The sequence below is a fragment of the Phragmites australis genome, chromosome 6 (assembly GCF_958298935.1).
Source record: "Phragmites australis chromosome 6, lpPhrAust1.1, whole genome shotgun sequence".
NCBI classification, from domain to species: Eukaryota; Viridiplantae; Streptophyta; class Magnoliopsida; order Poales; family Poaceae; genus Phragmites; species Phragmites australis.
The window spans coordinates 7,663,900-7,681,867 of record NC_084926.1 but is presented as its reverse complement, the minus strand read 5'-3'; the positions used below and the strand labels follow the sequence as shown (position 1 = coordinate 7,681,867).

The 17,968-nt window shown below is 48.3% G+C and overlaps 1 protein-coding gene across 4 annotated transcripts; it reads right to left on the bottom strand.

Annotated features, from left to right (window-relative positions):
* Positions 1-12,853: 12,853 nt before the first annotated feature.
* On the bottom strand, positions 12,854-16,190 carry LOC133921449 (polyamine transporter PUT1). Of its 4 annotated transcripts, none has more exons than XM_062366326.1 (3): positions 15,645-15,660; positions 14,763-14,834; positions 12,854-14,599 (listed from the first exon to the last, which is right to left on the bottom strand). In XM_062366326.1, the coding sequence occupies exon 3, from the start codon at positions 14,555-14,557 to the stop codon at positions 13,118-13,120; it is 1,440 nt and encodes a 479-aa protein (XP_062222310.1). In that variant the 5' UTR covers positions 14,558-14,599; positions 14,763-14,834; positions 15,645-15,660; the 3' UTR covers positions 12,854-13,117. The 4 variants fall into 4 exon arrangements, with proteins under 4 accessions (XP_062222310.1, XP_062222309.1, XP_062222308.1 ...); XM_062366325.1 differs by lacking the exon at positions 15,645-15,660 and adding an exon at positions 14,949-15,429 and having other exon boundaries at positions 14,763-14,872; XM_062366324.1 differs by lacking the exon at positions 15,645-15,660 and adding an exon at positions 14,949-15,429.
* Between the last annotated feature and the right edge of the window lie 1,778 nt (positions 16,191-17,968).

Here is a 17,968-nt window from a genome sequence, read left to right as displayed (position 1 = left end):
CGTTCGGCTGCTAATCTGAAAAAGAAAACGTGGTGGCGGCTAAGTTCATCATCTCTAATACATACTTAAAAATTCATCTTTTATAATATTATTATAATATTCTCTAATACTATTACAGTACTTTTTTTTCTATCTTCAACTGTTACCCTATTTATTACTCTATTTTCTACATTTTACTATTCTTCTCCTCTTGTCAACCTCTGTAAACAATGTTGCGACTCCTACAATAAATCATAAATTTAGTGTCTCATTCTCTCCTCAATACTGTAGCACTAGATGCAGAGTGTGCTAGAGATGGCCTAAATGGGAGGTGGCAATCGCTCCACGTTTTAAGGTGTTGACAACTTTAAATAATAAATATTAGTAATATGCTTCAGTTTAGTAGCGTGATTAATTTTATTGTAGTATTTTTGTTATGATAATTTTTTATAAAAATAGTCTCTTTAATTGTTTTATTAGGTGAGTGTCATTTCGTTAATAAACACATAAAATTAGAATAAAAGATAAAAAAAATTCTCTTAGTGATAAAGAAAAGTATTTATGCTCCAAACTTAAACTCGAATTGTATATATATTGATTCGATTCGTATACATTTTGATTAACTGTCAAAACTATGTGTCAAGTATAGCCAGTACAACTAAAATCAGAATAAGTCTGCATGTTATGTCTTGGTCATTGCCTGCTTGATGCGGCGACCTTGAACTACACTATACTTCTAAATCTATTATCTTAGTAAGAATTATGAATTTTTCTTTATTTGTTATTCTGAATTTAGCTTTGATTAATTGTATTTTATATGGACCCTTTATTTAGCTATTTGATTTTTATAATAATTTGACTAAGTCTACATTTGATATGGATCATTCTTTTTTCCATTCTAACCTAATTTCAATTATTATTTATTTAGATATTTTGCTTCTCGGATCGTATAGAAATCGAACTGCTAGTTTTTTATAATTTTGAATTTTGAATTTAGCTATTTAGTAATCGTATTTGATATGAACTCTTTGATTTAATTTAGACTGTTAGATGTTCATAACAATATGTGATCTAAATCTTTTTTATTTTTGATTCATGTGGTAATTTTCGTGACTTTGAGAGTGAATATGATGTCTCATTTTAACACTTGAATAATAATATTGGGGAAAACTTCCCGACAAAATAGAAATGAAATGGTGGTGCTACAATGAGCTTGAGAGATCATGACTTCCTTTGGGTCTTATATATATGAATAGTGAGATGGTTAGATCCCCTTTTGCCCTTAGTAGGATACATGATTTACAATTGATACCACTATATAGATTGGACCGAATCTTTACATGGGCATATTTCTAGGCTGTTGGGCTATCCCTAACAGCACTCCCTCAGTTGCAGGCTCCTAAGCATGAGGGGTCTAAAGCTTCAACTAAGGATAGCTATTGGCCTCTCAGGAATATGAGCATCTACTTAGAAATCTATGGCACAAGTACGCCTCGTTTAAAACTCTAGCCCCAAAACCCTCTGGGTAAAAGACCTAGAGAAAAGAGTTCATAGGTGATTCGAAGGGGCTTCGAGTGAAGCCTAATAGCGTCGAGGGAGTTGTGTTGCTTGACACCCTCCGGATGTTGTGAGGCTAAAGCCATAGAGTTGTATCGATGAAGTTTGTCGTAGCCGAAGGCATCGTATTCCCTAGGGCACGCCTAGCACCCCCAGAGTGTCCGACGAAGCCTGTTGGAGCCAAAGGCATCGTACTCCCTTGAGTGTACCCAGCACCTTTGGGAGTACCTGACGAAGCGTCCAGTGTCGAAGATGAGCCGAAGCCCTTGAGGAAACCCCTCCGCCAGATGAAGTCTAAGGAGAGTCATGGCGACGAGACTTGACAAAGTCGAAGACGAAGAGGGGTAGCGGCGCTTAACGAACCATATTCATGCGTACTCCATTATCTGGCGAAGTCGAAGTCATTGATGTCGCCAAAGGCGTAGATCCAAACCGAGCCAAAGTTACTGACATAGTCAAAGGAGACGTTGATGGAGCCCCGTAACCCGACGAAGTCTATGGCAGTTGAGCCCACCTCCCGTGGTCCTATGAAATCTATGGCGGCGGAACTTGTCGAAGCTGAAGTAGTCGTACTTGCTCCAAAGTTGAGGTTGAAGGAGAGCCAAAAAGCCAGAACCAATGGAGGCACTTGTTCAAAAGCAATAGATAAATTTGAGTAATGTTACAGAGTTGGTCACAACCCAGTATTACCTCCTACTCCCTCTTTAACTGGTGTTGTAGAACATATTGTGCACTCCATCTAATACTTTTTACGATGTTTGGTGGAGGCTTCGGGAATAATGAGGGGGTGGCGATCAAGGATGCTACTCGAGACCCTCAACATCCTAAGCCTTGGGGCTCCATGTTCCCTTGGCGAGTCTTGACGAAGATGAAGGAGTCAGGCATAGTCTGATGTCGATGAAGCCTGGTGGATCCAAAGTCGACTGAAAGAATCGAATGGACAAAGAGAGGGTGAATTGGGCTCTAATTAAAAACACTTCTACCTAAATTTAGAACAAGTAAGCAACCTTAGCCTAGATGAAGAGTAATACAACTATATGATCAAGATAGATATAGGCAAGTAAACAAGCAAGCTATAACACAAAGTAAATTACGGAATTGAAAACTTGCAAGAAGGTAAATACTCAAAGTAAATGTGAAAAGGTAAAGATATGGATAAGAAGATACCAAATTTTTTTCGGAGATATCAAGGAGTTGACACCCCCCCTAGTCCTTGTTGGAGCAACCAAGAGTAATAAGTCAATAGCTTCACTTAATCAAGATCAAACCTAGACTACAGCTAGATGCACACTTGCTAATCTCTATGTATTAATAATGTCCTTAATTTTCCATTAAAAACTTTGAAAATCACTCTAGTGCACTCTTTTGCCTCTTTATGACACACACAGTGTATATGCTTTTCTGGGTTCGCAAGAGATAACAATGAGATGGAATGAGAGGGTATCCGATGTTCACAGAAATCATGGGTGGTTGGGTAATAACTAGATTTGGTCATCTACACCTTCTCACACATCGGACCATCCAATGTACACATTCTCACACATACCCATCTAGTGTGTAACTTTTTCCAAATGCTGGTCACTGTTAGCTGTCATTAGCCGTTTCCGCTGAAAAATGCACTGGCATTTTCTGTTCACACACCGGACCATCCAGTGAGTAACATCTCTACTGAGCCAAAAGCAAAAATTCTAGAAAATGTTCCGGTGATGAATACCCAGTGATCACCGAATAATCTGGTGTATTCAACTCTATTTTCTGAGAATTTACACAAGGTTTGTAAAATACTCCGGTATTGCACTCGGCACTAACAATGGACCATCCGATGTCGACATCAATTTTCTTTCTTAGCCAAAAAAAACTATGGTGTATATTTTCTGTTGATCATCCAGTAAGAACAATTTTTCTCTAATCTCATTCAATTCAAACTTTCTTGAGCTATAATTTCTTGATATCTAATCCATGAGCATCTCTGAGCTACCTAGTACTAGAATTTTCTAAGTGTGCATCTGTCGGAGGGTTAACTCCTATCGCAGGGATCCTGAGGGACCCCTTTTTGAGATTCGGCTGGGGGGATGATTCTGAATATGTTTGCGGAAGAAATAAATGGGTGTAAATGCGATGGCAGGTGGGGTGGAATGATCTAATGCGGAACACAGTAAATGCACTGGAGGGATTTTTAGACGGGTTCGGGCCGCACTGAGCGTAATACCCTACTCCTGTGCAGATGCTATAAATGCCCTGAGAAAGCCTCTCAGGAATGTGCTGGTTACAAGAATGTTTGTCTATCCTAGAGCTTCGGGCTCCTTGTTCTTCAGTGATCTCAGCTTCTATGCTCGTACGAAGATGATCTTTGGTCTCTGAACAAGTGTCTTAGAGTTCGAGCGTTCCTCTGTTCTGGGTTCTTCTGTTAACTTGTCTTTTTCTGTGCCCGCCGGCTCCCTTAAATACTCGCCGGCGGTGACGTATCTCGAAAGGGAGGGCACGAGCTCCAAGACATCATAAATGGAAAGGCGGTCATCATAGCCTCTGCGTGAAGTGGCAGGGGGTTGAAAACGCCCCCCCCCCCCCCCCGCCCGGTCTTCGATCTTCATAATGACGCTGGCAACGGGCGCCGTGGAGAGGGCCCACCGGGCAGCCGCAGAGCGGCCCGACGTGCCCGTTCGGTCTTGTACACCTGCCACAGCAGGGCGGCAGACGGGGCGCCTCGGGGCTTGCGATGCTATCCCGAGGCGCGCTGGATGATCCGGGATGGGACCCGTGCATTAAATGTCCCCACGCCCTTCTGCCAGAATGTGGCAGGGACTGACACCGAGCGTGGCAGGAGCAGTTGGAGGTGACAGGCCACGCGCCCTCTTAAATGCGGCATCGGGCCTTTCATTGGCTGACACCTCATCGCTGGACCTCTGTGAGGGCCACCGACGAAGGACTTCTTGGGCCGTCGGGGAACCGAGTGCTCGGGGGTCACTGTTCACCTTCCTGAGCACTCTCTCCCGGAAACGCTCTCTCTTGGTCCTCGGAAACTGAGTGCTCGGGGGCCACTGTTTACGGCCCCGAGCACTCTCTCCCGAAATTGACTGTTCGGATCTTCGGGGAACCGAGTGCTCGGGGGCCACTGTTCGCGGCCCCTAGCGCACCCTTTCCGCTACTCGACTTTTCTGATCGTCGGGGGACTTAGGTGCTCGGGGGTCACTATTCACTTCCCCGAACACTCTCTTCCCGGTCACTTGGTCTTCGCAGATCATCGGGGAACCCGGGTACTCGGGGACCACTGCTCGTGGCCCCGAGCGCCCTCTCCCGAGACTTAGTCTTTTCGTACCTCGCGGGGGTGAACCCCGCGGGAAGGCACCACGTGGCAGAATGCTGGCCTGGCCTCGGGATTCTGGGACCCCTGGTTCCTGATTCACTGACAGCATGCAACTAAGTCTAGACTCAACTAGATCAAGCTACTATTTTTAGTCCCTCTTTATAGTATGATCAAAAGACTAAGAAAAGAGACATATACTATACTCTAAGAATCATTCATCTCTTTATGACACTTAGAACTAGAAGATCCTTAATATTGATACTCATATCCTTTTATTATACATAGAATCAATTTTAGAGACCAAGAATACCCAATCATCATTATGAACTAAATTTTTGATACTCTTCAAAACAAATTTGTTAGTCACAATGATACGATTGTCATTAATCACCGAAACACTTACTACTTACCTAGGGTTCTAAATGCTACATCGACGAAGCCGAAGGAGCCATATTCCCTCCAGCACGCTTTGGTGGTGAAGCGCCCCGTGTTATCTCTGGTGCTTAAAACTATTATTATACCAGTTCCTGGATCAGTCGCTGGTAAATAAGAGTCTTACAACAGGTATTATCAATGTCATACAACACGAGGGACGGTAAGCATAATCCACCATCCTAATAACACATACAGCACTAAGCCCAAGTGCACTAAGTCCACGACAACAGAGTACATAGTAGAGACAGCATGACGAACACGCCACTCCACAAGCAACTCAGGTGCGGACGCGACCAAGCCTACTCGTCTGCCTCACCGTCTGCCTCGGTGAAGTCCGCGTCGTCCTCTAAAAGCACAAGCAAAGGTGAGTACAAGAGTACTCAACAAGTCTCAACCCTTGCCCTACGACAGGGGTACGAATACATGCATAAGAGGATGACAAGGATAAGCTGTAAGGTTGAATTTTGCAGAAAGCTAAGTTGTACACATGCATGGTTCAATTTATGTAAAGCGGTTTATGAAAACGATATCAATAATAAAATATAGTTGTCCAAATTTTATTATTGCTGGACACCCCGTCTACGGCAACCCACGACCGGACCTATATTCCAAAACAGGGCATACCTTACCCACTCACTCACAAGGAGAACACACGCAACCCAGCTAGTTGCTGTGACTGAACCATAGTTCATCCATGACCGGGGACACAACTATTCAAATAGTTTTACCTCTGTAGAGTTATACACTTTACCCACATGCTGAGTTCGACAACATTCTACCACTGTGGAAGCGTGACTCAACAAAGTCATTACCCACAACAACATCATCACACTAACCGCCTACGAGAGCTAACCAGGGGTTCATGACCTTTATCTAGGCCTCCAAACGGGTCGCCAAGCCTGCACCGCCTGCACCTGCTCCATGATTCCCCGCTACACACCTGCCTCCAGACGATAATAGACTAGCTGGGGGATTTAGACTAAGCCCTGCCCATACAGTGTCGAGTGGTTGTACTGTATAGAATAGGTAGGATGTCACATCAACTCGATCCTTAAACGAGCCAAGGCAAGCATCTCCACATGGAGCCTGCCACACGGGCAGCACTCCGACTCCCTAAGCATTCCCGAAGGAACCCTGATTTTCCCCAGTTGTAACCCCAACTCAGGAATTATCATTATCATCCAACGAGGTCTTACCCAACCATAACCCACACAACACCAACACCAAGTTTTACACCTTTGAAAAGCTAGGTATGATTAAGCATAAAGTAATAGTAAAGATTATCATTCCTAAGCATACTAGTACATGGTAATCGCGTAGGCATAAGTAAAGTAGCTTTGGTGAGATCCTAGGTTTACCAAGATTAAGCACACAGGATAACATGAATGGCTGGCTAAGCTACATTAGGTTATAACTAGATCAACAGTTTAAAATATGCTAACTAGTAACACTGCATGCATTATATTGGAGTAAAATAGCTGCTATGGGTTGTGTTGATAAAACTGGATTCAATATGGTCAAAGAAAAATGGATTGAAACTTGTCTTCGTTGAAGGCCTCAAGGGGGTCCTGTTCGAACTCCTGGGTTCCTGGCATCTCCTCCTTCTCCTCAATGAATTCTCCGGCATCTAGTCGCAACAAACAAACAAGACAACACATAAATAAATACAAATAAATTTTTAATAATTATGAAATGGTAGGAATAGATAGAGCTCGAATTTAGAAGAATATCGGTGGAAGAATCGTCGAAATTGGAGTTGAAACGGAGGATTTATGGGCTTTGAAAGTTTGTTGGGAATTTAATTCGGGAAAAGGAAAAAGGGGAATATTCTTGGGATATTCTACTAAAATTCGGTTTTTTGGAAAAAAGTGAAAGAGTCCTATACACGGTGGGCTGTATATGGCATTGGGCATGGCTAGTGGGCCGGCCTTCTGGGCCGAAGCGGCCCATGCGGTCAGACGGGAAAGCTGACGGCCGTGCTAACAGCGTTAGCCGGCCGGGCCCGCCTGTCGGGTTAGTACAGATAGAGGGGGAGCGACGGCGTCGGTCGGCACAGTGATAGTCCTCCGGTGCGGCTTGGGACGGCAGAGCCAGGGGTTCCACGGTGGTGCACTCGCCGGAGCCTCGCCGGAACGGGGCTCCTGGCCACCAATCTTGTCAGTGAGACCACCGGGAGGGAGAGTGAAGCACGGGAAGCCCATTTTGAGGCTCCCCGAGCTGTGGTGATGGACGAAGAAGGGTTAGCGACGAGTTGCCATAGGCTCGGCTCGGGAAGCTTGGCGGAAGGCTTGGTGGATGCTCTGGAGAGGGAGGTGAGGGTGGTGGTAGGGCATGTGGTGCTGCATGACCGAAAATGGCGGCGATTGGAGCTCGGTTGAGGGAGATCGACGGTGGGGTGAGCTTGGCTCAGTGGCGGAGAAAAGAAGGGTAGTGAGAGGGAGGGGGAGAAGCGAGACTTGCCTGGCTTAGCTTGAAGGGAGGTGGTGAGGGGTGGTGAGGCTCAAGCGGGGCTATTTATAGGTGAGGGAGGACCGAGAGCTCGGGCAACAAGGACGGCGACGAGGATGGCGGCGAGGACGTGCTTGTCGGGCTCGGTACAAGCAGTGTAAATGTGGCTGTAGCCGAGCGACTCGGCTTTGGCTAACTCGTATGCGCGTGCGCGGATGTGTTGGCGCGGAGGGAGAACGGGTCGGGGCGAGCAGACGACACGACGGCGCCCGGTGGCTGGCTTTTCCGCGCTCGGTTGTCGTTGGTACAGGGAGGTGACAAGCTAGGTAGGGGAAGGGACAGGAGGACGGCACGGCGGCGAGGCACACACACCATGTGGCAGTGGGGAGTACGGTGAGGTACAACGGCCGTGCAAGCGCGTGAGAGCGAGAGATGGGTGGTGCGCGTGAGCTTTCCTGGGGAAGAAGAAGGAGAGGGATAGTGGGTCGGGCTAGCTGGCGCGGTGAAGAGGGGAGATAGGGAGATGGGCCGGAGGGGAGAAAAGAACCGGGCCGGCCCAAAGTGATGGGAAGGAGGGAGAAGAAGTGGGGGAATGGGCCGGGTTAGGGAGAAAGGAGAAATTGATCCCAAGTAAGGGCAGTTTTTGAATTTTGGGAGAAGATTTATAAATGCTTTTCAAAAGATTTGAAAGATTTATTTGAATGCATTTTGAAATTTGATTTGGCCAAAACTGGGATGTTACAGGTGGTGACGCCTGCTAGAGCTGAAGTTAACGAAGCACTCCCTCTGGTGCACTGAATCAACAGAGGTGCACTTGGAACAGAAGTCGACGAAGCACTCTCTCAGGTGCTCTGAAGTCGATGGAGGCACGCTTAGAACCAAAGTCAACGAAGCACACTCTCAAGCACATTGAAATAGACAAAGGCGTGGCCAGGGCCGAAGTCAACGAAGCACTCCCTCCAATGCTCTGAAGTCGACGGAGGTGCGTCAGGAACTGAAGTTGACGAAGCACTCCATCTGGTGCATTGAAGTCGATAGAGGTGCACCCATAACCAAAGTTTACGAAGCACTCCCTCAGGTGCTCTGAAATCGACGGAGGCACGCTCGGATCCGAAGTCGATGGACCACTCTCTCAGGTGCTCTGAAGTCAACGGAGGTACGCCTGGAACTAAAATCGACAAAGCACTCCCTTCGATGCACTAAAGTTGATGAAGGTGCGCTCGAAACCGAAGTTGACCAAGCACTCCTCAGGTGCTCTGAAATCAACTGAGGCGTGCTCAGAGCTAAAGTCGACGAAGCACACTCTCAGGAACGCTGAAGTCAATGAAGGCGCTCACAGAGTCTTCTCTAAGGAGAGCCCTTAGATTTTGGCCCGTCTTCGGTAGAGAATGGTGTAAAAAATGCTATTATCATTGAAAAAGATTCATTATTGTTGTGCCTCATTTTGTATGTTATACTTTCATATTTCAGTCTTTTAAACGTGCGAACATACAAGGCCCTCGACCCCTTCGAGTGCAAGAAAAGACTCTGTCTTTGGGTCCTGGGCCGAAGAGGTCAGCACTAGATGTATTCATGTAGCGATGAACTACAACGGTCTTTATATGCTTGGCGCGACCTAGCGAAGGTATTTGTGCTTACATCCCTATGGGGAATTTGAAGATTATGCCTATGAGCGTAGGGATATTTAGGATGCTTATAATATTGAGGCCCACGAGTTCTGAGAGAATTTTGGTAGCTATGCGTTGGAGTCACAGAGGGAGTGAAGGGGCGCACAACCTTTAACTAAGGCGGAGCTCCTGATCTTGAAGGAGGAAGCTACTAAAGAACTCGAAGATACTATACCTGATGTATATTTGGAGGCCTCGTCCTCAGGGTCATTGTACTCTGAGGATCAACTGCTGAGGAAGTAGATCCTGAAGCACCTTTTGATGCTACACATGGCTCCACATTTCAATTAGTGCGAAGCCGCCATTATAGGGAGATGTTTGCAAGAGACCCTTCAGGTTCCGTGGGCAAACCTCCACCTTCCTTGTAATTTGTGCTTTCTAACATTACTTTGTTCAATAAAGTATTGGTTACTTGCTATATATTTTCTCTCGCTTAATTATTTTCCTCGAAGCGAGAGCTCCAAGCCGAGGACCCTTCACCATAGTTAGTTATATGCTAAGCATTGGCATGGTGCTGGCCTTCGTGGCCTTTAGTCTTGATCAGTTTTCAGCTTTTAGGCGCGATGGGACCACGTGGGAATCCACATACATCAGCCTTTTGGGGCCCTTAGGCTTGCTCGGTCTTCAAGGTGGCAAATCTTCAACCATAGGGGAGTCCTTAGACTACAACCCTTCGTCGCTGTGGGTGAGTCCTCAAATATTAGTCCTCTGGGGCCCTTAGGCTCATCTGGTCTTCGGGGTGGCGAGTCCTTAGATGTCAACCACAGGGGAATCCTTAGACTATGACCATTCGTCATCCTAGGTGAGTCCTTAGACAGAGGCCTTCGAGGGTCCTTAGACTGCTCGGTAGGAGCCCTTAGGCTTTGGCACAGCTTTTTATGCCGTGCATGTGTGTAGAAAGTAAACATTTCGGCTCATTAATACTTCAACACGCTTATGCCATGCAATAAGTAAATACTTCGGGAGCGCTCATGCAGCATGTGCATTTGAAATGTGAATATTCCAAAGCGCTCATATAACGTATGCGAGCGAAGAGTAAATATTCCAAAGTGCTTATGCAAAGCAGCATACAAAGAATAAATATTCTAAAGCGTTTATGCAATGTATATACGCGAAAGGTAAATACTACGAAACACTCATGCAACGTATGCACACGGAGAATAAATATTCCGAAGAGCTCTCCGAAGAGCTCATGAAACGTATGCGAAAGGTAAATACTCCGAAGTGCTCATGCAATGTATGTGTGCGGAGAATAAACATTTCGAAGAGCTCATGCAACGTATGCGAAAGGTAAATACTCCAAAGCACTCATGCAACGTATACATATGGAGAATAAACATTCCGAAGCACTCATACAACGTATGCACGCGGAGAACAAATATTACGAAGAGCTCATGCATTGTATGCGAAAGGTAAACATCCAAAGCGCTCAGGCAATGTATGCAAAAGGTAAATACTCCAAAGCACTCATGCAATATTCTGAAGCACTTATGCAACGTATGTAACATAGGAGGGGCTTGTGAATATCTCTCGACGATGTGCAACCCACGGCCCTACCGAGAAGGGATTTTGTCGAAGGACCCCAGAAGCCGAAGGGGGTTCCTCTCGCCGAAGGGTGTCTTCCGCTCGGAGCGGTTGACCGTCGAAGTGGGGCTCCCGCTTGGAGGGGGCTTCCCGCCGAAGGGGGTCTCTCGCCCGAAGGAGGAAAACTTCCCAACAAGAGAGAAATAGAATGGTGGTGCTAGAATGAGCTTGAGAGCTCATGACCCTCTTTGGGTCTTATATATATGAATAGGAAGAGGGGTAAATCTCCCTTATGCCCTTAGTGGGATACATGATTTATAATTGATGCCATTATTTAAATTGGGCTAAATCTTTATATGAGCCTATTCCTGGGCTATTGGACTATCTCCCAACAAATAATATAATAGATGGTTGCACAGTCTGCACTGTGGACCCTCAGTATATGATAGTAGAAGCGGAGCCAGGAGTCGAACATAGAGGGGCCAGCTCATTGATGTGATAACAGTTATCATATAAGAAGTATGATATGATGAAGTTTATCAATATAATTATAATTCCTGCTTGTTGATCTTGTGGTGGTGCACAAGTACTTTGATTGGGAGTTTGCACATCAACCCGTTCAATAGCCTGATCAATGATTGTATTAGAATTTCAGTAGAACCGAAGCTTAAAATAATTGGCTTATAAAAGCTATTGATTGTCCTTAGCCTCTTCATTATGGCTAAACAAGACAACAACTAAAGGCTATCAAAACATACTGAAATTGAAAAAAAAAAAAAGGATTCGAATTTTCATGACATCTTTAATTCAACATCACAGCTAAAGAATAGTCTCATAGCTTTTAAAAGATTAAGATGATTGGGAAGGAGAATATAATTAACCCTACTCCTACCCGGTTAACCCTACCTCTCCGGATTAATCTAATCCTAAAGCATATTTTCATACAAAAATTAGAGAGTAGGAGGATCATATTAATTAATGATGTCTTAAAGCATGTGATTAGCATCTGATTCTAAAACATAGTTCTATAAAAAAAATAGATATTAAGATGTCCATATTAATTAATGAATCCTAAAGCATGTAACCTAAAACATAATTCTATTAAAAATGGGGTCTCTATTTGTGTGTGTGGGGGGGGGGGGGGGCCCTCCCACCTCTCTCCGCTCCTGGTGATAGTGTGATTAGCATCTCATGATCCGTGACATAAACCGAACAACGTTGCATGTGACGAGCTCAAGATCCATGGCACTTAGACTGAACTAGGCATGCGATTAACCAACTACACGGGCACACGGTACGGAGTGGATGGGGTCGATCTGTTCACACGTGCAGGCCATCGTGTTAAGTTGGTTCCTTGAGGTAGGGTTCAGTTCTATCGTTTCAGACAACTGAATAAAAGATTCCGGCCTCTGCATTGTTGCAGCCGCATGTTTTGGTTTTATTCGATCCCTACTGTGATATCCTTTGGCATGAAATGTGCACTAGGCATGCGCAGCCGAGAATAGATCCGCTACAAAGGGGTTGCTATATTTCATCTGCCAATTTTTTCCAACCTTTTACGATCGACGAAGCAATGCCATACGATCTTCAACCGATGGCCCACCCGTTTCTTCGTCATCACAAGATTGTGCTTCTTCTCCAGCGCGACTCGCTCTCTCCCACCGCCCTCCTCCTACACCTCTGACGGCTCTTCCACCGTCAAATCCATGTCCATCGCCCGCCATCACGCTAAACCGTACTGCTACCTCGGGCATCCCTAGGCCCAGAGAGCACCTCGTAACCTCGCCGACGCGTGGACAGTAAGATGCGCTGAAAATTCAGGCGCATGCAGAGTAGGAAATGTGCGCTGCAAAACCTTGCAATCGAATTCCGATTGATGCTACGGAAGCTTTTCCCTGAGCAAAACGTCCGTGACCACAGGATGCTACAGAAAAAACAATGCTTGTCAAAACTTCCAAGGTTTCGTTCATGTTCACCGCCAACCTTGACAAAATCTCTAGCGTGTTACAACTTGGTGCCATGGTGTAAAGGTGTGCACCTGCCTTGTGCTGTTCCAGATGAACACTACCCTGGCCAGCTGTAGCGGCAATTCAGCCACGCAGTCGCAGAACTACGTCGCCCATGGAAGCACTTCCAGCCCAACCTCTGTTGCCGTATTGTGAAGTGAAGCCCAAATCTAGCTCTTTTTTGCGTAGCCCACGGGCTACGGCGCCAACGGCTCGTCCACCGCGGCGGGTGCGTGTGGCACGCCGATGTCCGGCAGGTCCGAGTTGACGGCGAACCTGAGCCACCCCTTCTTCTCAACAAACCTAAGGGCGGGCTGCAGCACGAGCCCGACGGCCACGGCGCCGAGGCTCACCAGCGCCACCTTGAGCGTCGACAGCGCGAGCACCACCACGATCAGCGCCGTTGGCGGCACCAGCATCGCCACGCACCCGGCGGTCCCGAGCGGCACCCGGTACGGCCGCGGTGCGTCGGGCCGGCGCACGCGCAGCAGCACAAACGCCAGGAACTCGAGCAGCATGCCAAAGCAGTAGAGGAAGTTCTCGGCGGCCACGATCTCCTGGAAGCTCATAGAGGAGAGCAGCAGGACGCCGGAGGCGGAGAAGAGGATGCCCACCAGCGGCGTCCCGTGCCGCGACCGCCGCGCGAAGAAGGCGGGAAGCATGCCCCGCTCTGCCATGCCCAGCAGCTGGTACGAGTCGCTGCTCATCTCCGCAACGAACATGCCCATGTTCGACAGCGCCGCCGCCGCCTGCACCCACCACATCAGCCACGCACCACCCAGCAGCTTCGCGATGTCCGCGAAGTAGCCGTCGCTCCACTGCCCCCTGTCCAGCGGCACCGCGCCGGTCCCGACGAGGAGGGGGTACAGGTAGCCCACGACCACGAAGATGACCGCGTAGAACAGCGCCTTGGGCAGCGTCTTACCGGGGTTGTCGACCTCACCGGACAGCGTGCTGATGGAATCCCAGTAGTTGAGGTTCCAGAACAGAGTGTTCAGGTACAGGTTCCAGTCGACGTTGTGGAGGTCGACCACCAACCACCTCGCCGGCCGGAGCTTGGGGAGCGAGATGAGCCCCATGACGAAGAAAGGCAGGACAGAGAACACCCCGAGGCAGATGGCGACCCAGCCGACGACGGTGAGACCCCAGTAGTTGAGCAGCGTCAGCACCGCCGTGAGTCCCAGGACGGCGCCCACCCTCGGCATGCCGCCGCCTAGCGCCGGGACGGCGGATTTGAGGTAGTCCAAGAAGAGGACCGGGTACAGGGCATTGTCGATCACGCCGCTCAGCCACTTCATCCACCCCTGCTGGAAACCCCAGTAGGGGCCGAGCGCCGAGGCGACCCACACGACGTACCCGCCGTTCTCCGGGAACATGGTGCCCAGCTCCGCCGTGATCAGCGCCTCCGGGATGCTCCAGACGACGGCGAGGACCAGGAAGCCGGCGATGGCGAGGAGGGGCCCCGCCGCGCCCACGCTGTCCTCGATGCCGAACGGTCCGCCGGAGACCTCGTAGAAGATGAGGAAGACTAGCGGGACGATGGAGACCTTACGGAGCGCTGCCGGCATTGATGCGGCGCCGTCGCCGGCGCCGTTGGGGAGGCCCCTGTACTCCGGCTCCGCGCTGTATTCGCCCATCGTTGCAGTACAGTCTTCCGATGCAGAGTTCTGGGCGGGCTTCTGCATGTTGGATTGGAGAACCATAACAAATTGGTCAGATCATAGCGTAGCAAAGGAATAGTATGAATTGTAGTAGGACTCTAGTTCAACAAGTAAATAAAATAACAAGAAGTATTCCCAATCGCGATACATGTAACAGATTTGAATCAGAGACAATAATCACCACGGGAAGCAGCTGTATGAGCCCGTAATGTTTAGTTCCATGCTCTCATCCTGCCGTTCTCTTCTCAGGATCCTGATAATTTCCAACAAGAACAGATAGAACCTGAAGGGCTGATGGTTGGAGCAATTTTCATCATGATTCAGAGTAGCATTGCAAGAGGGGACGTATATATGCCGTATCACTCACCTATGCAGATTCAATACTGCACTTGTAATCGTCGTCGCATCGACGAAGACCTCCTCCTTCTATCCTACCTGGTCTCCATCAAGCGGGAGTCTACATACAAGTATACAAACACTACAAGACCAGGACTCTGCTTCAGTTGCTCGCCTGAAACGAATTTGTTGGGCGAAGCAGCGGCAGTGTTCAGACTTCAGAGAAGAGTGTGGCGGCCGGTGACACCTGTCGCTGCCGAGACGGCCATGCAGCCGGTTCCGGCTACACCTGTAAAGTTTACAGGCACACCGGGACGAAATCACGGCGGCCGGCCACATCGGGCGGGTCCCCAGCTCTACAGCAGAAAAGCCCGGCCAGGCTAGGACAGTTAACTGGACCAACATTGGGCCTTGTCTGGCTGACCACACGGCCCATTTTTTCACTCCACTGGATTTGGGTCGGGCCTTGCATGGCTTAATATAATCCATTGGGCGGTTTAAAAAGGAGGCAAATCATTGATGAGGGCATGAGGAGTCAAGATTCGTATGGGTACCGAGACGATAAGATGAGGTCAACGAACAAGAAATGGTCTCCGGCGGCGCCAGCTAACCCTGTGGGCGGCGGTGGGTGGCGGCGGCGGCGGCGAACACAAGCGCAAAGCGATACAGGCATACAGCGAAAAAAAAGCAGGTCAGGTAGGGATGGAGACGGAGACGACGAGCTCACCTCTTGTCCGGTGTCTGAGCCAGGGTCTGCAGGCAGCGGCGCCGCCGCCGCCGCGGTCGAGCCCGGCCGGTCCTGGAGCACGGCCAGCGGCACCTCCGACCGTCCGTTGGCCGCCATGGATTCCTGATCCCGTCTCTTCAGGTCCTGTCCGATCCTCAAGTGCGCAAGGCCGCGCCCGCGCGGTGTGGACGTGTATGAGTACCGAACAGAGAGGTTGGGACAGAGCGAGAGATCACTTTCCTTGTGATCCCAGCGTGAGTCTTGCACGAACAGACTGTGCGGCTCATCGCACTGATCGATAGGAGGAAGAACACATGGTGCACTCTGCCTGCAGCAAGGAATATGAAAATGGAAAAGCGTCCGCCTTTATCGGGGAGCAATCGGCTCTGCAGCGCACATGATGGCCAGTGGCGTTTCTCTGCTCCTGCTTCAGCAGTACTCCAACTGCAGCAGCCCAAGCGGTGTGGGTCTGGGACGCTGCGCTGCACACAGAAAAATGTTGGTTTCGAGCCAGGAGAGGTCAGTTTCCCGGTGACCGCTGGTCTGCTGACCCACCTCAACGCACAGAGCGCAGCACACATTTTTTTACAGCCGGGTCCTCTTCTGCAACCTACATTAGATATCTTAAATAGAGGTGTATGTTTGGGGTCGAACCTCGGACCGGTAAAATCGCGCCCGTGTGCAGTTCGCCGTTCGCATGCAGCGCAGCACAAGATTGACGCCCAGAAGAACATTTTTCCATGTGTACATAGCAATGGTTCATCTGTTGTGTTGCTTGCATGGGTTCCTGCCACTGTAACCAGACGGGGCACGTGAGCAAGCAGTGGAGTTTACGGATTGATCTGCACCCTCCCCGTCTAACAATCCATACCGTTTGGTCGCATTTGACGAGTCAAAGCAGATTTATAGGGGGGTTTGGAGGACGACGAGAAACTAGAGATCCCCAGTAGAACAGGCAGGCTGCTGGACGAGGCTTACGACGGGTTGCAGTTGGACAGCAGTTTCAGACTTGGGGTGCATGGATTATTCCTTGCATGGGATTCAGTTCCAGCAAAGGTGAACAGTTTGTCATTTCAGTCTAGCAATCTGGTTGCAGTCGGGGTTCCATTCAGTAGGTGAACGTCTTGGCATTTCACCAGTTCCGGCGCTCACATGATCGGAGAAATCATTGTACCCATTCCTCCCCAAAAATACAAAATCTGCAGAGAAGAGAGAACTCAACTAACTCGCCAATAATAGCAGAAATCCTGCATTGACGCTCCACGATTAAGCAAACCGGTCGACTTGTCAGTTGGAATAAGACAGGTTGGGATCACATTACCCCACCGAGCAATGGCGACGGTCCACCAACCGGGGAGATGGTTGATGTGGAGATCGGTGTCGGGTTGCTTGCGTCGTGACCAATACAGCGCCATGATACACCTCCCACTCGGCACCAAGCGCCGGCGGGGACCAGACGGATGCTGTCGAGTGTCGATGGCACAGAATGTAGAGACACGGGCACCGGTGTTGTGGCCCGTGAGCATCCGGATCATGTTTGTGCGTAGCAGGTGTTGGCGTCTGACCTAACGGCAGCAGGGTTGGTCCGCTAGGACCATCACCGTCCGATCGACGATGTGGAAATACCGTTGAGAAAGTAAGGCTCGTGATCATTCTCTGAGGAAAAAAAAGTAGAGAAAAGTCACCATGTTATGTAAAACTAGCATAGTGATCCGTGCAATTACGCGGCTAAGGCAACAATTCAACTGTGTATTCTGTTATATCATTGTAACTTTATAATCAATGTGTTGTACCTTACCATCATTTTCCTTTTTGTCATAACTATGCCTGCTCCATGGTAGATATAATTTGAATCTGGACCTAACGTAACAATGTTTTTATTTGTTCTAACACTATATCATCATCTCTTTACTATATTTTATGTAGATTTGGTTTTACATGTACTTATTCTTGTTTTTTTTTGGGCTATTTCCATTGAATAATTTTCATTATGGTTAGGAGTTCATGCTATCGTCTGCACACTCTACAACATTTTCTTATCACCTTCGTAATGCCGTGACTTTGAGCTACACGGTTCGAGCTTAATGTAGTGAAGTCCATATCCTCATGTAACCTTTCGCTCACGTGTCTTACTCTGTGGATCAATGGTATCATCGGTGTTCCTTGCCATTGCCAGATATTGCAATTTCACCATCACCTATTTACAAGCTATGTTTTGCTCCATTGCCTAGCTGACGCTACGACCTTGAGCTACAGGGTCCAGACCCAGTGCAACAACGACTACATCCTCCCCAACTTATCTTTGTCACTGTCCATGTCGGTGG

Bases quoted from the DNA above. Each gene is read 5' to 3' on its own strand.
- LOC133921449 (XM_062366323.1), bottom strand. From the start codon at position 15,761: ATGGCGGCCAACGGACGGTCGGAGGTGCCGCTGGCCGTGCTCCAGGAC. The intron at 14,600-15,644 runs GTGAGCTCGTCG...TCCAACATGCAG, and splicing joins GCTCAGACACCGGACAAGAG to AAGCCCGCCCAGAACTCTGC.